The sequence below is a fragment of the Peromyscus maniculatus genome, chromosome 13 (assembly GCF_049852395.1).
Source record: "Peromyscus maniculatus bairdii isolate BWxNUB_F1_BW_parent chromosome 13, HU_Pman_BW_mat_3.1, whole genome shotgun sequence".
In the NCBI taxonomy this organism is placed as follows: Eukaryota; Metazoa; Chordata; class Mammalia; order Rodentia; family Cricetidae; genus Peromyscus; species Peromyscus maniculatus.
The window spans coordinates 20,398,963-20,420,992 of NC_134864.1; the positions used below are offsets into that span (position 1 = coordinate 20,398,963).

The following is a 22,030-nucleotide window of genomic DNA, read 5'->3' on the forward strand; positions in this document are numbered from 1 at the left end:
TATAAAATGGGATTTTAAACAATTCACTTGCTTACATTTATGAGGTTTTAGTCTTGTTTCTGAATTGTGTTTATCATTCCCGATTAGTCGAAGCTATGCAAGCCTGTCGTGAAACACACAAGGACACAGATGACTGTGTGCATCACACCCACCCAACCACGGGGAGCTCATTTATGTCTGAAATAAAAAACCAAAGACACGGAGCTTTGTTTCTCTTTTATTGCAACCCATTGCAAGGTCAAAAGATTCACAGAAATATAGAAACTACAAACTGTGTGAATTTTCTTTATCCACTCAAAAGGACATTAAATACAAAGGACCAGACTTTCCACTACAGCAATATATTTCATAGGCTTTATTCTGAAAATACTGTTGACATTTGGAGAGGATAAAAAGCCCTGCATTAAATGTGTTCACATGTATTTATGACAGTCTAAGCAAAAAAAAAAGGACCTGTATTGCCCAGACAAAGTATTTTAGGCCTCATTTCAAAGCGTCTAATGAGAGCACATTCAACAACCTCCACAGCATCACTCGAGGTGACGCTTTTCTTGGCTGTTTGTTCTTTTTTATGAGATTAATACTTTGAGGCTGGATATGATATTTCTAGGTTTCTATAAATGAACCAAAGCAGTTTTCCGAGTTCTGCTGCATCAGGCTTTCTGTATTAGTCAGCATTTTAAAGAGTAAATGTAGCCCCCCACCCCCCAAGCTAAAGCATGTTATAGTGCCGGACTTCAGTTTCAAAGAATGCAACATTTACAAAATTAATCATACACTCTGAAACCAGTGACAACGTAACTGCAGACTCCAGAGACGGTTACAACTTTGAACTGAAATTGTACCATCTATATCAAAGATGACTTTCCCTTCTTCTGCCTTTCTGTAACTATTTAAAATATAGTGTGACATATATAAAAATTAAACTTTTGCTTATTCACTCAAACCACTATTACTATACATACAGTCTTATAAATTAGTTTTGGGTTAAAAACCAGTTAAAATATTATGAAATAACATTTTTTAGTAGTGGAGAAATGGGTATAAAATGATATAGTTCAATGTATAAGAAGAAATGCAGTTTTCTAATGGTAAACAGCTTTTTCTTAGACAAATTTTATTCCCTTCAAATTAAAATAGCAATCTGTTTGGTTGTGAAAAAAATATTCCTGGTACTTCCTCAGTATATTTATTTTTAATTGATTGGAATTAAAACAAAAAAAAATGCCACATCAGAAGCATGTTGACATACTCGAAGGAAACAAAAATTTTCTACAGAAAAGTACTCATTATACACTATGTGAATGGCATTCCAATGTAAGGCTGCTTTCAGCTTCTTATGGCTCGGATCTCTTCAGCAGCATTGGAATTTATAGGAAATAAAGCCAAACCTCATTATAATCGTTAAAAGACCAAAGACCACATAAGGGGAGAATAAATAGCAAGTTCAAAAGTCAAGGTTTTGCTTCTCCTACTATGAGAGATAATCACTCTTTAGCTTAAAAAGGCTCCCTGCAGCCTGATTACGGATCTAGACACAGGAGAGGTTACTGGAGCCCGAGTCCCTACAATGAATTAACTGTAAAGATGTGTGAAATCAAAACATATACTCATTTTCTGATAGGTACTGAGATAACTAAATGCTGATAATATTTAATTAAACTAAAATACTTATTTCTGGCAAGTGTAAACAGAATCTTAATGAACAGATTTTCTAAATCTCTCCTTAACTCATACATTAGCTAACAGTAGATCTTTGCAGTAGTGTAAGAACTATTCAAAATTATAACATGCATATATCCAAAAAACCTGTTCTAAATCCCAAAGCAAAAGAAAATATTCAATAGGAAGATTGTCTACTTACATCTCATTCATTAATCTTCTACCAATGTGACTACTCCACCTTAGAATATATTTTCATAATTACCAAAATTACCAAAATAATGAAATGATCTGTAAAATTTTTAAAATAACTGCACACCATTAATTACATTCGTGGCTTCAATGTGGATAATGTTAAGATTAGCCCCAAATGTCACTAAAATATACCCTGACCAGTAACTACTCACCAAGTAAAAGCTAACAGTGTTAATGTAAAACCAACTAAAATATTTATTACTCAATAGAATGCATTTACAGAATAATGAATAATTAACTTTTGTGAGCTGGCCAGGGGACATCAGATTGTTGCCTCCATATACAAATTTACAAAAGGCTTTATTCTCTCTAGTTCCTAAGTTACCGACAAGACAGCAAGTTGACCACCTGTGGGCCCAGTGACTCAGGCATTACCATGAGGAATGGCATGCTCCCGCCAATGACCGCCCTCCAGGAAGGTCCCTCTGCCAGGAAATAACTTGTTCAGAAATTCCCATAGCATGTGTGCACAGGCATGCGGACACGTGAGAGGGGGACTGCACGTGTGTTCCGGGGTTTTGAAGGGTCCTAGTCTCCAGGCTTCCAGTTAGAGCAACATCACCTCTGTTCCGGCCTTATCACAAAAGAAAGCCTTTGGCCGAGCATCTCCAAGACGCGGCAGAACTTACAAGCTCAAAATACTACACCCAGTTTTCTGACTTGAGATTTTACAAAGTCTTTTTTAGAGAAATAAACTTTTGAAGTCCTTTTTGGTGGTTTCCGCAATCTTCCATTTTTAGGAAAGCGAGCCCGCTCACCTGGGGGACGTAACAAGTGCACTTACACTACGCGGTGTGCAAACGAGACACAAATATAACACAGGCCCAGACACGGACAGGTGGTGGTTAAAACCTTCCCGAAAGAGTCCCTATCCCAGCCCCGCCCTGCCCCCCCGCTTCTCTGGCCGGCTCAACAACCTGAGTAGGCCCAGGCATGGGCAAGAGCGTTAGGAGGAGGCGGCAGACATGTTGGGGGTCCAGCCCATCTGGTAGGCTCTCTCCAAGGTCCTCTTGCAATCCTGCAGAACGGTGCTGAAGGTGATGTGGGGGTACTGCTGCACCAGCTGCTCGACCGTCACTTCATTGACCTGTGAGCAAAGAAGAACCATCGTCAGACACAGAGGTCACCTGCAAACACCATGCCGCCGGCCGGGCTCACGACGGTACTGTGGTGACGGGCAATGCAACAAGGAAGCCCGCTCCCTCCCTTTCCTTTCCACTCAGCAGTGTGAGGAAGGGTTTGCTGGACACATATGTTTTCCTTTAGTCTGACATCTCTGATTTCTCAGCGCTGCACCTGCGCCTATGGATCTGTAATTAAACATGATGTCATGAAATCAAATGTACCCGCTAAACATAAATGACTAAATGACCGTGACCTGCCAAGACCTCAACAACGACCATTAGAAACACAGAGCCGGGGGAGGAAGGAAACAGTAAGACAGCGTTTTCATGTACCTTTGACTTCCTCACCCACAGGAGAGCCTTTTTAGGATGAACACTTTACAATGAGGGGGAGATACACAGGATTCTAGATAGAAGTGCAAGGGAAAATGTTTATTTTTCTTCCCTTTAAATGTTAAGACATCGCAAACCTCAAGTCCCTCTGTGAGAAGGGCTGAAATGTGAGGAATCAATAATTAAAACATACATGGCTGGCAGGTCAGGGATGGCCCCAGCAGACCTTAGCCATCAAAGAATCCACCTTGATTCTTGATTAGACAAGGCAATCAGACAGGCCTAATTAAAACTAACACCTTTACAATTGCTGTGCTGTGAAGGGATTAATTTGTCAATTATTTTTAAGCTGATTGCAGTTCATATCACAGAAGTAGACAGCTTCCTTCATCCTTTAGATAAATAAATGATTAACCTAAGAACCACAACTTATAGGTAGCTTTATTTAAAATCTTTATTGAACACTTGGGCATTTTCGAATGCATCAATATTTCATTTGTACTGTGTAAGCGATACTGAGTTAAGTCTGAAGATATTTGTGGTAAACATTTTTGAGCATCCCTCTTGATATTCATTATTGGAAATTATCACCACCACAAGAAAAGCCAAACAAAACGCCCAAACCTGAACAATCCTAGAAGCCCTTGTTGTTGGTCTTGAAGGTATGCTTAGAAGAATCATGACATGGAGTTTGCTTATCCGCACTTTTCTAAATCGGTGATTCGAAAGTTAGGTAGGCTGTTATTCTTGTTTAATACTGAGAATTGCTATGTTCACATTGTGCTGGTGACAATCTTCATCAGAGGGTTTAAGACAGGGTCATGCGATACAGGCCGGCATCAAGCACAAGATGCTAAATATTCCAAGAGCTGGTATCATAGGTATATACCACCATGCCCAGCTATCAGGAAATTTCTCTAGTGATGATGTGCTTGGTCAAATCCTGCTTTCTTTTTTTTTTTTTAAATTTATTATTGGATTCCTCAGCTATGAAAATGAGATAAAGGGACTTACACTGTAGACTGTTGTAAGGCTGAGATGTAATCTTATGCTGAGCACCATGATTGACAAAAGAGCCCCCTAAATGGCAGCCCTGGTTATTGAAGCAGGTACTCAATGGAGAGTTACTGAATTTAAGAGTTAACTACGGATGTATGGGATAACCCTGTTTTCGCAGTGCTAATTGGTATCATTCCATTTTTAGATGTATCTAAAGTCCATCTTCATAATGGTGGTCACAATACTCTCAAGATAACAACCACTGCAAGAGTAATCTTTAGGACATGCTTCACAGGCAAGAAGACTGTCCTACTTGATGATCTCTAGAGCCAGCAGCCCAGCTTCCGGAACTGTGGACTGTGACCCCCAAAAGAGTTGTATAGCTGAATGTGAGAGTTTTAAAGTCTGGCAGCAGATGGTTTCTGAGCGTTCAAGGGCTGAATATTGATTTAAAATTAAATGCTAATTGGATTGGAGATGTTTCAGGCAGCGCTTGTCCGTATTGTGTAGTGTGAGTTCATGGAGGCCCTGGGTCCTGAACCCACAGCAGTTCAACTTTGCACTGTGTATGGCAGCGAGGAAAGCTGCCTGAAACTCATGGTCTCAGAGTCGAGACTACTCTGTTATGAGCTGCAGTATCTGTACTGCACATTCAAGGTTTTCTGCTCTTACAGCTACATAATGGTTTACTGCAAACAAAGACCTTTTTTCTAGTTTTCTGCCACCAACCCTTAGCATGTAAGTGTCAAATTAGTATATATTTGGATTGTGTTGTGTTAGAATGTTTGATTTTTAAGAACTGTTGTCTGAGTTTCATTTTAAAAAATTCATAAATGAATTTTGGTATGGGATTAGGCCAACCTCCAATAATTTCTAAAATGGCTTTGGACATATTTCAGCCGTTTTGAACTACAGATATGTATTTATGTCTCTATCATAGACAATTATAAAAATCTAAGTCTCAGTCAATCTGAAAAATACTGAAGATGTTCTATGACACACAGTAGCAAACACTCAGCCAGATTTCATTCTCAGAACAAGCACACCCACCTCATCAGGGAGAAACTTGCTTTCACCTTTTAAAAAGCATTAACATTATTTGTATGCCAAAGTATTATTTTTAAATGAATTTCTCTGTGATCTCTGATCAGTAACTGAGTTGTAGACCTATTTTATTAATGTATATGCTCGGGGTAATGTAACATCCTATATGATGAAAAGAGCTGTGAGTCGCTAGGGTTTGTGAAGGTCTGTTCCACAGGCCTGGCAGGGTGAAGACCTCTGCATCAGGGGACTGTGTTCCTCACACACTTGGATGAAAGCAGGCTTCTCTAAGAGAGTGCAGAAGCCATGTGAGTCAGAGAGAACACTGGGAAAAGAGAGGCAAATCCATGCAGTCCACAGCACTTAGCAGGAAGGAACCAACTAAAACCAGCCAAGAAAGGTGGGGTCTAATCCACACACGGGCAAGGACGATTTTGTGCATAGGGCTGACAGGCAATTTCTTCAGGAGAACCAATTTTTAAAAAGAAAAAAAATACCAGTGCATAACTTCTCCAGAAAGAGAGACATAATTCACCTTAAGCAAACCCGATGCACAGAGACATGGATTTACAAAGTATATAAATTAGGTAATGATTTTTCACGTTAGTAAAGCCTTTCATGGGAGGGTTAATTTATTTCATCAGCTCCCCTAATACACTTTCCTTTATTTAACAGAGTTCAATTTATCTATTTCTTTTTCATGAAGTAAGGTACACCTGTATTTTAGAACAGTGATGCCATGAGAATTCTCTGGCTTTCATAGGATATGGGGAAGAACAAGCAACAAGGTAATGGTGGTCCTCAGTAGACAATTCGTGTCTTCTAAGCGACCCTTTTGGTAACTGCGCCCTGTAAATTCCGGAAGCCAAAGCAGAGAAGAACATGCAAACATCCCATTTTAGACCTTTGCTGGGGAAATGTTACGCAGGGAGAATGCGGCGTATGCTCACAACAGGGAAGGTTCTATTTTTTACTTAGAATGTCTCCTGGCGGTGCGATGGTGGATTTTATTGACTTTATGTTCACTGGCTCCTCAGAAGTACATATGATGCTTTACTTCTTGCAGAGACTCTAAAAGTGCTCTGGTGCCGTAGAAGAGTTGAGCTTGGTGTAGGTACCAGGAGAAACCAAATCATCTTTGATCTTATGCTGACATGCACATGTCTGCAGAACATTTGCCATGTGCCATTTCACTTGCTAAGGTGAAGGAAAGTTATCTAACTTACAAAAAGTATGTAATATAAATGGGGAAATAAAGGTTTTTAAACAAAATCCCTCATAATATCTTTCCTTAAAGTTCAATTTCCTTTTCTTTCTTTCTTTTTCTTTTTTTGAAAACTATCAATGGTAACTAATTTACTTCACATGAAATTTGGAAAATGAAGTGTCTTCCTAAAGAAAAAACTCAGAAATGTTATTTGAAGAAATTACTGTGATTAAAAGGAAAAAAAAAGCATATGCCCCAGGTTTTTAAAAAGTATACAAGAAAGATTGGATTTTATCATTTGCTCCAAAGACAGCATAACCATGATCTACATTTTCAAGATTATTATAACTCTTTTTAAGGTAGTACAATTTGTCTGGTATTTTAATCTATTTTGAGTTAACATCTATTAGCACCTTTTGAAAATGTGAGGCAATTTGCTTTGCTAATTAAGGTAAATCGTACCATAGTTTCAGTATATTGCTGCTACTGTTGCTGCTACAGAGGGGTGAGGAGAGAACCTCAGAGTTCCAGAGATCCAGTTTCAACAGCCCTCCCTGACTTTCCTTCTCATCATGGCCTCATCAACACCATCAACAGGAAGTTCCTGGTAAGTACGAACCTAGGCTAGAATTCAACTATTCCAAAAAACAGAAGATCTGATAAAATATGCCGAAGAAACCACTAACATTCCTCATCACACCACAAGAAATGCTTGTCGGAGGCAAGAACCATGATATTGGAACACAGTCGGTCAACAAGAACAAACTACTCCAAGTGACTGGGTTCTTCGAATTTTTTTTTTGAAAAACTTTTTTTTGTGTGTGTGATGCATGCATGTGACAAATATGCAAATATGTCACATGTGATACACGCAAATATGTGTGCATGGGTGGCCACGTGTGGAGGTCAGAAGGGATGCTGGGTGCTTTCCTCTATCACTCTCTGTCTGATTGCTTTGACACAGGGTTTCTCACTGAACAGGAATTGCCACGTTGGCTAGCGGGCTGGCCAATAAGCCTCTGGCATCCGCTCATCTCCATCCCCCAACACTAGGGTTACAGACACACACGAGAAGCCCTCGATGCTGGTGACTTGAACTCATGTCTTCAGGCTTGCAGGGCTAGTTCTTTTACTCACTGACCCATCTATCTCTTCAGTCCAAAGTAGTTTTCTCTTTAGTGGCGAAAGCTCTGGTCCAGTCTGCGATAGTGATAATAGCATTTATTACTTTATGACTATAAGCTCCTTGACAACAAGGAGTCCGTGAGCTAACTCTGCTTCCACCCAACACGCACTGTCTGCTATTCTCATCCACCTAAGGTGCAGGTTCTACAAGGCCGTCGTGTTTTGTTTTCAGACCCTGGCAGATCTGCAGCCTGTGGCACAGGCCTACTAGGCAGTACATACTCAGTGCACGTTTACTGGCTCAGTGAATCCAGGAGTTACTAGGAGAATTTGTTCTGAGTAAATAAAAGGGGAACATGTGGGTACTGTGTCAAGTAGAGGTTAACTCTGTTACCAGACTGTCATTTATGATGGGGATACCTAAAGTCTAGACCTGACCTCAGTCCCAAAGTCCTTTAACAACACTCCTGCTCATCCCGACCCTTGGGTTTTATTGTTTTCTCCCCAACACCACTAGGTACCTCGTTTCAGAAACACCTCCCCAGGAGTTGAGTGACCTTGCACTCAATGGCGGTGGAGAAACTGTTGCTGGGTACAAGGCTGTCGGGCAACTCTATGAAATGACTGAACTGTACTTTGGGTTGACTGAGGGCATCAACAGTCAATTCCTCCTTCAATATCAGTTACACACACTACAAAGGGAGACAGACAGATTAATAATCTTGGGTATCAGCAGGTTTCCAATACTTCACAAACCCTACAGCTCGGAAGACTTGATGGTTTAGCGTGCAGCATTGGCGGCTTCCTTAAGGTGGTCGACTCAAGAAGGCCTGAAGGAAAGTCTGAAAATTTCAAGGCACTGAAGATCTCTTCTGATGCTATAGCTATTTGGTGGCAGAGAGAATAAATCAATGCCGCTGGTACCTTTTCTTTTGGGGGATGGGGATGCTTCAGAAACTGCTATGGCTTTGCTTCTCCATAGTGTAATGGAGTAGAGTCGCTTTCTTTAGTTGTTATCGTTGGTTCTGTTGACACCATGGTGTTTGCAGAACAGGAACCATGCAGCAGACAGTGTAGTCTGAGGCGTACAGAAATTACGAACCCTAACTGCCCCACATCCTCACTGCGGATCAGATTTCATGTGGTGGGAGAAGACAGACGTAAGCTCTTTAGGGTTCAACTTGGCAAAATATTTAAAAGTTTGTCTCAATCTTTTCACCGTAATGAGCAATAATAAAACAAAAGTACAGCCTTGTTCTCGTCAGCCTTGTGCCCAGCAACAGTTTCTCCACCACCATTAGGGGTGCGAAATCACTAACCTGGGAGGTGTTTCTGCAGAGGTACCTAGTGATGTTGGAGAGAAAGCAACCTCTAGGACTGGAGGGGAGTGACATAGTGAACATCAGCCACTCTCCAGTTGTGTGCATGCCAACACGGCATGCCATGCATGCCATGTGGTACAGTCGGATTCAGTAGTTCACAGAGTAAGCCAGCCAGAAATGGTAGCTAGGATTTGAACTCAGGATCTTAATGCACAGTGCCCTCTGGGTTGAATGCCCCCTGGCACCTGGGTAACAGTGTTGCCCATGAACTGTCAGTGAGGCTTGACTGCTTGTCTGCCCTGTAAAGGGCTTTCTAACATTCACTTTCTAACATTCAAAGCAAAGTTCCCAGTTGGGATATAAACACACTTCTGATGACAATCTCTTTCACAGAGCTGCTCTGACGAACGATGGATGCCCCTGGCCTGCAGAGACTGTTGTGGGTCTGTGGTTTCGAGAGCTAATCCAATGTGGTTAAACGGGGTGAAGCTGGGGCTAAAGCAAGGGCCCTTCTGACAAAGCCAACTAGGGCCACACCAGAACCGGCACGGCCTTCTCTCCCACCTTCTTTGCTCGAAATGTTTCCTCATGTTCCACAGAGAGAATGGCCAGCGAGACAGATATGGAGCTCATAACACAGCAGGGAGACAGGTAATTACTGCAGCAGCAGCAAAAGCTGAGAGGAATTTTCAGGAGACATGCAAGTTGTCACAGAAGGAAGTCCACAGCAGGCACGCCAGTGGTGTTGGGAAATGCCTCCCCAAAGACGGAACGTTTGCATGGACTTTGAAACACACGGTGTCAGTCTGTGCGTCCCGGGCATTAAACGTATACATGTTATGCACATAAGGAGGGAAGCCAGCCTAAGAGGTATTACGATAGAACCGCCTGCTTTCTACTTTGTAAACTGCAGTGTGCCTCTTGTTCCCGGTCGCGGTCCTCTGAGGAGGTGAAAGGTGAAAGAAACGGTCCCTCTGCGCAGGTGGAAAATGCTCACAGTGCATCTGTGAAGGTGCTGCACAGAGCACACTCAGGGCTTGCCTCCTAATTCAGAACTCCTGTCCTGATGCTGGCATGTCACTGTTCACAGACTCCCTGGGCAATGTCACTCAATGCTAACAGCCCTTGGGGCTAACTCCAGGCAGCCCAGAGGCAGAGTGTTGTCTCTGGGGCAATAGACCCTGGAGTCTGCTTCTGTTTGCTGGATCTCTGGGAAACGATACTGGAGATCCATGGTATTCACTGGGTGCCAGCGAGAGTCTCTTTACACTCACTCTCGTGCTCTTTCAGCTGGTTCCCAGCGGCTCCAAGATGGACACATACTGAAAATGGTGAATAGTTATGGGCAATTAAGTGCCACCCGAAATCTGCATGTGATGTGATGGGCCAGCAAAGTGCAGTTCAAGCTGATTTATGCAGGACAAGAAGATATTATTTTCCCCCTTGGTGCTGGTGGTTGAACCAGGACACACTGGGCAGCTAGGCAAGGGATCCACCATGGAGATTTACCATCAGCCCTTAGCAGAGAGGGAAACACTAGCTGATGGATTCATTTTTCCCTAGGACCTGCCATAGCTAACAACATGCATCCGTTCTCTAAGGAACTACACAGATCTTAATGAATCCGTTTCCATCTCTGTGCAGCAGGATTCTTCCTGTTGTTGGTTTAGTGACAAGCCACATTTTGCTGTGGTTTCCCTATGGGCAAAACAGGAAACGAGGAATTCAATACCACTTGTATCTCTTTTGTTCGACAGCGAGGCGAGTCTTAGAGCCCTGTTCCCTGGCTCTGTTGTATAAGCAGCTTCTCCTTTCTCACTTTATCCCAGGCTTCTGAGCCCCACAGTGATGCATCCATAACAAATACATGATACGTGCTTCCCGACGTGGGATGAATTAAACTGTGTCTGCCATCGGGAACAGACAAGAACATAGTGGTTGCCCTCCCCACTGAATATCAGAACAACCAGGGGGCTCTTTAAAGTCCTGGTGCCCAGGCCATCTCCAAGGCAACTGCATCAGTCTTTGTAAGGGGTCAGTGTTTGGAGGCTCTTGAGAGATTCAGGCGGCACAGGTGGGGGAAACAGCTGATCCCTGCCACTGGCACCTGAGAGCAAGAAATAAAAGCAACACGTCCCCATCCCTTCCCTGATGCCCTCCTCACTGCACTGACTATGGGAGCTGGAGAAAGGAACTTGTTCCTGTGGGCTACGGTCACCTTTTTCAAATATTCATTGCTGCACCACACAGAAGGTGCGTTCTTTGAGTGTGTTAAATATGCGTGGGTATGTCCTCTTTCCGTGCCTAGCCTCGGGTCTCTAACTGGTCATCGCTGACTTTCCCTGCAGCTAATGGGAAACAGAGAGCCTGGAAACCCAGTTCTCATACGGACTTTGTGCTTCCTCAAGGAACTACTCAGGGTGTGTACTGTTCAGTACATCCAAACCAACCAAAGCCTCATCTAAAAATCCCAAAGCATGGGATAGGAAAAGACAGACATGGAGAACGCAGTGCACCTGACAGGGGCAGCCTTGAAAATCCAGTCACCTTGGTCAAACGCAGTCATTCCATTTCGGAATTGGCAATGATTGGAAGTGTTATGCTCCATCAATATCCCAACAGGCCTGGCTTCACGCTGTCTCTTTCTTGTGAAATGCAGGCTGCCTGTTAACACTAGCACTGCTTCTATTCACTTGAATTAGCACAGTGAGAAAGCAGTGAAGGACCCGGGAGACGGAATCACAGGAACGCCCGCAGTGTTAAGTGAGAATCGGGGCTCGCAAACCTGAAGCCTCTAATTAGAGATTAGTGTGACAGGAAGTCCAATAACCCGACTGTCAGAGAACAAGTTAGTGACATTTCCACTCCCGGTATCACCAAGCAATCTTCCACCGTGAAGGATGTTTCAAGCTGAGGGTAAGCTTCCAGTCAATCCAGGCTTTTAGGTGTGTGTGATCGTGGGCTTGATCGATGCTCCGAACTACACATCTGCACATGCGGTAAACATGGACACCAAGCATGGACACAGGGCACGGGGAGAGCTAGAGTCGCCTAGAGGAGTCATCTGTGCTGTTCCCAACGCTTCAGCAACAGCACAGCTATTTGAAGAACCTGGGCCCTAATAAGATAATTAATATAGTCAGAGTGGCAAGCACAATATATTTATGGAACACATCTGGGTGTTTCTAAATTAAACTCCTACTAAAGTTAAGTTGAAAACATAATTGAGGGGGGAAACTCTCTACACTAAAAAAGTTTGCTTTTGTGCCTAATGGTTTTCATGTCTTGTGCTTTTCAGTTTTCAGTTTTTATTTTCACGTACAAAGGCTCAGGACGTAGTGGTGATCGATCACTAAGCAAGTGCCTGAGGAAATGCTACCTTCCTGGAACTGTAGTCTCTCCCAGGTGGGGTTTATGGATCTGACCTGCTCCCCCAATTCATGATCAGCAAAAACAAATTCTGCATGAATATGATCAGTAAGTCTGTATGTTAAAAATCTGGTATCTGAAACTAAGTGGACACAGGGCACGGCTAAGTAAGTGTTTTTAGTTTGGTTTTGGTTTTGGCTTGCAGAAGCAGAACTGTACAGAAGTTAGCTCATTCCAGGGCTGGATTCTCAGAGTTCAAGTGCAACAACATAGCAGTGTCTGAGCTCTGACTGGCTGTCCTTCCGGCCGCTCCCAGAATCCCCCAGCTACAAGAAATGGGTGTTAAACCTAAGATAGCACCTTTTTAATTTGGTTATTTCCTTCACTCTAGACACTCCCCCCACCCCGCAAATCTATCAAATGGTTAAGAGGTAGTGGGTTCTAAATGCTTTCAAACTTGTTTTTAGCTATATAGTACTTTTGTAAACTAAATCTTGGGAAATTTTGAATATAGACAGCAATGAAGAGCTGCTATGGTTGAAGAGAATACAGATGATAAACACAAAGTAATCCACCCATGTTGCTGGAGTTTTTCTCCAGGTTCCACCAAGCCCCGCAGTCCCACAATCCACATATAAAATAATCACTCAGACGCTTATATTACTTATAAACTGTATGGCCGTGGCAGGCTTCTTGCTAACTGTTCTTTTATCTTAAATTAACCCATCTCTATAAATCTATACCTTGCCACATGGCTGGTGGCTTACCGGCGTCTTTACATGCTGCTTGTCCTGGCTGTGGCTGCAGTGTCTCCCTTCCTTCTTCCTGTTTCCCCAATTCTCCTCTCTCCTTGTCCTGCCTATACTTCCTGTCTGGTCACTGGCCATCAGTGTTTTATTTATATAGAACGATATCCACAGCACACCCACCCATCCATTGAGTTTCTAATACAGAATTGTGTGGCAAGGAGCGTGTGCCTGAGGCTGTTGAAGGCCCTGGTTTTAAAGAATGAGAACTTTCTGTGTGATGAGGATGAGAAGAATCAGCTCCCCTACCTCAACAGGTGAGAGCTAAGATCTGTTCACTTCACAGGAGGGCATTATACAAACTGTCCTCTTCCTGTCGTCCAGGGAATAGAGACACTGAGGGACAGGAAGGGGAGAAGGGTGAGACAGGAAAGCAGACTGTGGGATGGCTATCATTTGAATTCAGCTGCAGGAGGCGACAAGTTGGAGAGGGAGGTGGACGCCTTTGAAGGCACCACATCAGAGCCACGGTGAGGGGAAATCAGAAAGCAAAGAGAAAGCCAGGGGAATGGATCCTAGACAACCCTTTCAGGAGGCTTAACACTGGAGTGCCAGAACACAAGGAAGGGGATGGCGGGGGATGGCGGGGGAAGGAGGGAGGATGGAGAGGGGATGGAGGAGAGATGGAAGAGGGGGGATGGAGGATGGAGGGGGGATGGTGGGGGATGGTGGGGGATGGTGGGGGGATGGCAGGGAATGGAGGGAGGATAGAGGGGGGGTGGAGTGGGGATGGACAGGAGATGGAGGGGGTAGAGGGTGACGGCAGCTGGGCGTTCACTGGACCAGTGTAAGGGCTTTGATTCAGAAGAATTACCAGGGATGTCCTCTTAACACACATGAACAAGAAGCTGCACAATACTCAAGCTTACAACATTCAAGTTGCCAGTTTTTGTCAGGAGCTGCAGGCTTTGGGGGTCTAGGAACTATTCCTTCACGGTTTTTCCTTCCACAATGACTGTATAATGTAGTCATATAGTATAGTCATGTAGTATATGGTATATAAATGTCAACAGACATTCATTGAACAGATGAAGAACATATATGATAGAACTAGAAGGAGAAAGGCTATGCTCTCTGAAAACCTTATGAATAAAAGAAGCAAGATTCTCAGGGGTTACAGAGAGCAGGAGCAGACAGCTTGCTGCTGGGTGCTGGGACCTCATGGTAGGCTAGACCATTTCCTTCCCAACTGCCGGGAGCCCTCAGTCTCACAGGCCAGGGAAGTCAGCTCTGTTTGTGCCTGGTCAAGTGTTAGCAAACTCCCATTACCCTCTCTACAACTAAATATAAAAGTCACAATCCTGGGGCTGGAGAGATGGCTCAGAGGTTAAGAGCACTGTCTGCTTCTTCCAGAGGTCCTGAGTTCAATTCCCAGCAACCACATGGTGGCTCACAACCCTCTGTAATGAGATCTGGCGCCCTCTTTGGGCCTGCAGGCATACATGCTGTATACATAATAAATAAATCTATCTATATATATATACATATATACATACATATACATATACATATACACACACACACACACACACATATAATATATATATCACAATCCTAGAGCCTCACTCATTCTTTCATATTATTGCTGAAGCCAAATCGAAGCTCCAAGGCGAATACTGACTGCAATATTGACAGGCAAACACAACACAGAGTCTCCTGACCATACAGCATTTGGGCGGTGGGGTGGGGGGCTGCAGACTCTCCTTCACAGCTTCTAGAAAGTAAGCTAACATTTTTCATGATGTATCAAACCCTAGCAAGCAGCTACTTGCAGCACATCTCACAAGTTCCTGCCAGAAGTCCATCTTCCTCAAGAAGCAAACCCTAGTCTTATTCTGGATCCCGACTGGCTTTTGATTGGCAGGTCTTTACCCTGCTCAAAACAAAGCCAAGCAAATATACAACCAAGCGGTCCTCGAGGTTCGGCCTTCCTGTTTCCTTTTAATGAAACAGAATCCTGACGACTGCAAACAAATTCTATTGTTAAAAATAGTTCTGCATGTATCTCAGGAGACTGGTTTTTCTTTCATCAGATTTTAGCATGTAGCCATGCACGCCTTTAGTCCCAGCACTCAGGAGGCAGAGGCAGGAGGATCTCTGAGTTCTAGAGTTCAAGGCCAGCCTGGTCTACAGAATGAGTTCCAGGACAGCCAGGGCTACATGGAGAAACCCTGTCTTGAAAAATAAACAAACAAACAAAAAATCTTAGCATGTGAATTTATATTCAGAGCTAGAAAATTATGACCCTGCTAGGGCCGGTGATGAATTTGTCAGATAAAAGATTCCAAAGTAGGTGTGCACACAAAAATAAGAACAATAATGAACTAATGATAACTAAAGCAAACATTTATTGAGTGTTTATAGTGAACCTGACTTTGTGCTCAGTGGTTTGCTCATTTCAATTACTCTTGTGATGACCCCCTGGGGCACAAGTTATTATTATCGTCCTGTTTCAGGTCACTCTCAGGTGAGTCCAAGGTTTGAGATTAAGTTCTGAAAGGTCCTAGAGGTGGTAAAAAGCCAACAGCATGGCATGGTGCTGATCAATTCTGCCCGTTCCATGGGGGTCCACACCAGTGTTTCCTGACTTAATAGCTGGACTCTGGGCAGGAGTATCAGTTACATTTGGCAGTGGAGGTAAATAGGACGGGAAGAAATGGAGATGGGGACACTTGACTGAAATGAGGCTGAGAGGTAACCTTTGAATTTCAGCCGATGGCTTCTCCCTGTTCAATTACCAGGGCTGACGAGGAGAGGGCTATGAAAACGTGTTCTAAAGTGCTCCGATGTGAAAATCACCTGCAGAACTGTTTCATCAGCAGAAGAAAGACGCTGAGGCTTCCAGGAAAGGCTCTGCTCAGAGTGTGGGGCCCCTGTCGCCTCCGCCTCCGCCACCTCTCATCATCCCTTTCTTCCCGAATACAAGGCTGGCTGTGCAGTAACAGGTCTCTCCAGACACAGGTCACACAGCTGAGGTCAGTCAGGCCACTCCTGCCTTCGTAGAGCAGAAAGTGGAGTTTTTCAATGTATTTTTTTTTTCAACAGGACATTAATTTTAAATTTTAAATTTTGGCTAAGGGCGATCTGAAACTAGCTGTGCATCCGTGGGGGGATTAGGAGAGCCCTGCAGGTAGTCAACTTTGTTTCATGGCTGAATTGCTACCAAAACAGTCCTGGACACAGTCCTCACAAATTATTTTTCCCTTAAACTGATTTTTCCAGTTAGTTCTATGTATTAGTTACAGAACCATCTATTATTTTCCCCATAGGGCTTTCCTGCTCACAATTCCTAAACAAGCTACTAAAAACCCCATTTTTTTTCCCCACAGAAATATTTTGGTTGTTGAGGCCTTCTCTTCCCATAATTACCTTCTGAGAAAAGCAGTTCAGTGGTCAGATTTTCCTGAATATTTTTATATTAAATTGGGCACACAGAACTGGGCCCTTGGTATCTTAAGATTGTAAAGCAGAGTTCTGGCTGACTGGTTACCATAACTTGTTTTCCACATTAACCATCTCTTTGCCATTTAAATACAAATGCCATGTGAGAACCAGACTTTCTTACATCCTAGAGAACATATTATAGCCAGCAACCTTTATTGAAATAAACCACTCATTTCGCTCTTCTAATTTCAAGAATTGTGGCAGACGAGGAAGACGGTCTTGGGAAGTGAATGTTGATAAGAAATGAATTACTTTGACTGTTTTCACACAGTGGACCAATAACAGCCAGCCTCCACTGGGCCCGTGGCCTGAAGGCAGCTGGGTAATCAATAGATCCCACAAAGGCAGCTCTCCTCCCCCAGCAGTCTCTGATCTTTTCTTGGTGGACTCTTCACGCGTGTGTGACTGTAATTTATGTCAACCAGAAATCAAAGAGATTCCAAGAGGCTTTGGTCACAGGACACTGGAGTGGACCTTTCACAATCTATTTATGTCTAGTCCTTGAGGAGCAGGGCCCACATAGCCTTTTAGACACACCTCCACTGGCCAACGGGAAGGCAATAGCAGAAGGCAGCTCCCGCTTAATGGTGGTGGGTGGAGGGCAAGGCAGCGCGGCCTAAGGTATAAACTGGGGTGCGTTTTCTCCCTAGTCCATAACTCTGCAGGAACATAAGAACTAAGCATTTTAAGTGAAGGCTTTGCCAAGACTGGCTCCCTCAATAACGCTCTTTAATGATACCCCAGACGCTGGCATTTTCAAATCAAATGAACAGTGTGTAAAATTAGTTCTGCATGAAGTTAAAAAAAAATAGAAAGTGAAAGGGAGCTTTTAAAAGCTCCAGCATTTCTCCATCCAACTGCTTTTCACAAGGGTTTGGCATTTGAGAATTGCTACGTTTATGATGTTATTCACTGCTCATAATTCAGGCCTGTGTCTCCAAACTTTGGTATTAACACACACTGCAGAGGTTTCCCGAGCCAGCCAAGTTGCCTCTGGCGAGGTCTCCTTTTCCAGCCAATGCCATTCCATCGTGCCCCTCTCTTCTCAACAACCTTGTTACCCCAAACCTTTTTCATTAACCTTGAACACTGCATTTCCATTTGCCCTACAGCTTTCTCGTGCATTTTTCTCTTTCAGTCTGTTTTCTATCCAAATTGCCTTGTAAGAATTGAGGAAAATATCCTAAGAAACAGATCTAGAGAGTCTAGAATTCCCTGAAGTCGGGAAAACAAGTTCTTTGAACAATGTCACCACTGACTGCTTGTAGTTGTGTGTAAACACATTGCTTTCTATTACAGTCCCATTGACTACCTAAGTATTTTAACTAAGTCACTAAATAAACGTGAGTCAAAGCGATAGGTGATTTCAGGTCAACTCTAATTCCCAAGGTCAAGTAAGCCTTTGAACAGTGTCTAAGACCATAAGCTCCCCCCAATTCATCAAAGCAGCCTCACACAGCATTTCCTTCTCTTGGTTTTTACAATGCATTAAAGTTTAGGAGATTATGTGGCGTCAGCTTCAAACCCTTTTAACATGCTTATCCAGCCAGCCATCGGAAAAGCTACTCAGAGACTTCTTAATGCACTTCCTAACTTTACAGCTGCGTGGGGAAGGCTCCAGTTGTCGGGGGGCTGCAGGGCTCCTCCCCAGGCCTCAGCAATGCTGCAGTCAAACAAATTTACTGCAGATTTACTTAGACATTGATAATCCTTGTACATGCTTTTTCAGCTGCAAAGAATATGTTTAATGTTTCGCATCTGGGGGTTGGGGAGGAGACAGACACAGAGAGAGATGGAGATTTTCCTACAACAAATAAAAGGCATTTTGTTATTATTCTTGTAACTTCTTTGAAGCCGAAGTGGGGAAAAGTACCAGTTTGGTAAAATGCAGCCTCCAAATTAAATATAAGTAGCCCCAAAAGAAACTTACATGTGAAAGAAAATGCAACTAGACTCTACCACATCTTTCTTTACTTGAGACAGAGTCTTACTATGTAGCCCTGGATTGCCTGGAACCAGTCTATGCCTCTGTCTTTCTTTCCGCTACCTCCCAACCCCCAGTTCTGGGATTAAAGAAATTCACCTCCACACCCAACTGACTTCATGGTTTCTAAGGACCAGAGAACTTCAGAACATGACTGGAGAGACATACAAACACACAGACATGTCTCTCCCTAGCTCAGGGATCCTGCTGCCCACATTATTGGCCAGGTGGCTAATTGTGTAGATGATGAAGTCTCTTGGCCCTTGGCTGGCTCCAGATGGTGTGTGTGCCTAAGGAGGCGGGGAATCTCTAACTAATGAACTTTGTTAGCGGTTAGCAGGTCCAGTTGAGCTACAGCGAGACTTGGGTTGCTTCATCAGCAAGATGACCAATGCTTGGGACACGCGGCAGATCTCCACGCCCTGGCCCCGCTTTTCCTGTTTCTTATTTCCACTCCTGTCTGCTTTCTTTCTTCTTGCCACTTTCTCTACCCATGTCAGAAGTCTTATATTCATACTTTCTTCACCTTTGTGCCTGAGCAGATGGGCTAGGAACTTTATTCAAATGCACAGTGTTCCATGGAGACATTTGTTTTTATCAGTGAAATGTGCAGAAAGTATGATTATTGATTCCTATAGAACATAAAACATTCAATTTTCAATGAGAAGAAAACCACCAAGGTATCTTCTACAGTCTGAATCTATTTTATTTCCCCTTTAAACCTGCTTCCAAAATGTGTTGTGTGTGTGTGTGTATGTGTGTGTGTGTGTGTGTGTGTGTGTAAATTCACATACCACACTACAGTACAAGTTACTATAACATTGAAAAGAACAGTAATTCAGGGTATTTTATATATGACTGACATTATCCTAAGCACTTTATATACATTAATTTATTTAAATGCTCACAATTCTACAAGATGGGTACTAGGATAATCCCCATTTCACAAATGCTGCAAGAAGCTTTGCTCAGGATTACTCTACTATTAAGTGTGTAAGGCCATATTTGAACCCACGCTCTGGCCCCAGAGGGCATGCCCCTTATTATGAGTTTATTTTCTTCTCTATGCAAATCTTTCTTCAGGTCTTGAGAATTTAAAGATGGATGACAGCAAACAAAATTTTATGAAATCTGAAGAGCTACTTTAGTTAGCATTTTCCATCCAACTCTCTGTTCAAGGCTTTGCTTGCACTTTGTCTGTGGCTTGGAAATGTCTTGTGTTCTCATGGAAGCCCTTGTTTGGCTCTGAGCTGACTTGAGTCTCGGGAAGCCAGACAGCAAGGCTGATCTCCTTGGGCTGGGCTGAACTGCAGCAGGCTACGGCCAGATGGCACTGGGTGAGAGGCAACACACTCAGAGCAGTCCTCTCAACACAGAATAGGCTGCAACCCTTAGGGACACCGCAAACTGGAACCACCTCTCTGTCTCATTTTGCACTAATTTGTGCTTTTTTAAAGTCCAGAATTCTTTAACTTAGAATCAGTAGAATGCTGCTCAGGTGTGGAATAGTCTTCCACACCAAGAAACAAGAACATAAATGGTTATCATTTGTATCTGAAGGGGAAGTTGATCTTCAATGTAGAAAGTATAAAAAGGGCGGGCTACACGGAGTGGTTCGAATTCGTTCACTTTGGAGTCCTTGGCTGAGATAGCATGGCTTTCTGGTGGAGGCTGAGGAGCTTGCCTGTTCCTGCTTTTTGTCCCCAGAATCCTCTGCCCACTGCAGACCCTTTAACTGTAAAGTGACAAGGTTAGCAGTGCCATTCTCTTAGCTGGCGATGAGTGTTAGGGAGACTCGCTCCTGTGGGTCCCAGTGCTGTTGCTAAGATACAAAGCAAGTAGTTTTCTGCGCTGGGTTAAGACACTATCCAGTCTCGCGAACATACCTGGCAAAGGTCTAGAGCAGTGGAGGTTTTAAAACCTTGGAAACATCATTAGATCTATTGTCAAAAATGACAAAGCACACAAGGGATTTGGGCCATTGTTATTTTTGCCCCAGATCTGTCTACATTTAGAAAATGTAGACATATACATGCCCTTTGAGCAACACATTTGTATGGAATCAATTCTTGTGATAGATTTGTTCTTAATCATCATTGCAGAAGTGGCACAGACATGTAAACTGTGGTTTACATGGTAAGCACATGGTAGGCACACCTCGAGGCACACCCTTTTCAAAGCAAGCAGCCTCCTGGCCAAAGGCTGCCTCTGGCATGTTCTAAATGTCGGATTCAGACTTCAGAGACTTTGGGTGAGTACCTTCTGCGGTGTCTGAGATTTCTCAGCCTCCATCCTCTTACTTTGGCAATGCAAATACAGAACCAACTCTTTGATTTGTTAGAGGGAATTCATGGGAGCTGCAAAGGAGACAACATCTACTCAGGGCTCAGTGTCTGTACAGATGTTCTCCATTTCCTTCTCAGTCTTCAGATGTTAAGTGCAGTACCATTCTTAAACTCATGCTCAAGCCCCGACAATGGACGGCTCCGAGGAACTTTGGCTGGGCCTCCGGGGCTATTTCACAGCATGTGATAGGAGAGACAATCTGATGTGCAGGGAGACACAAATTGGTTCCTTCTTGCCTCCAATGGCCAGAACACATATGTGTGGAGAAGGAACGAACACATATGAAAAGCCAATCTGACACTGTTGCAGGGAATTTAAAATCTAGAATTTTATTTGTTAAACCGTACGAATAGCAGTTTGCATTGCATACAGCCTTTTAATTTCTGTTCTATGGATTTAGGAAGAGAAAGCTAAATTCTATGATGACACTGTGTGATTGCCTTCTCCCCCTTTTTAAGTAGAAAAATCCATTATTAATCGGAAATACAAAAATAATTCCGGATTACTTTAGCAAACCAGGGCAAAAAAAAATGCATGGTTAGCGGTGTGCATGGGTATGGAGGAAGAGAATGTGGCATTAAGCTAGTTACTATAGCAACTACATGCAGAAAGCAAACAAGTCCATCTTACTTTATCACATCTCATCAGCCCCAGGTATCTCAGGGATTTGCTGCTCTGTGCAATCAGGGTGGCTCCTTGATCTGTGATTTCTTTACACCATCCAACATCCACCGTCTCTATGGTCACGCTGTACCGCCCAATGGCGATCAGGGCTGCCAGGAGGAAGAGAGAGAGAGAGAGTGTGTTATGTGCGCGGTGGAAGGGGCCCACCCAGCCAACGATGACTGCTGAGCTCATCTCCTCACTGAACTTGTTCCTGAAATGCTGTGTGCAAATGAATGTTTTATAAACGAAATTAAATTTGAAATGCGTTAGGAAAGCTTGCCCTATGACAAACCCTTGTGTGCAGTGAATAATCAATCCATAATTTCCCTTTCATGAAACACAAT

The 22,030-nt window shown here is 43.3% G+C and overlaps 1 protein-coding gene across 2 annotated transcripts in view; it reads right to left on the minus strand.

Annotated features, from left to right (window-relative positions):
• Positions 1 to 205: 205 nt before the first annotated feature.
• Fbxl17 (F-box and leucine rich repeat protein 17) overlaps positions 206 to 22,030 on the minus strand; it is a 456,752-nt gene continuing 434,927 nt past the window's right edge. For both annotated transcript variants that reach the window (XM_076549746.1, XM_006996260.4), the window contains 2 exons: positions 21,651 to 21,793; positions 206 to 3,004 (listed from right to left, as the gene is read on the minus strand). In XM_076549746.1, the coding sequence (XP_076405861.1) occupies positions 2,864 to 3,004; positions 21,651 to 21,793 (284 nt within the window). In that variant the 3' untranslated portion in view covers positions 206 to 2,863. The remainder of the gene's footprint in view (positions 3,005 to 21,650; positions 21,794 to 22,030) is intronic.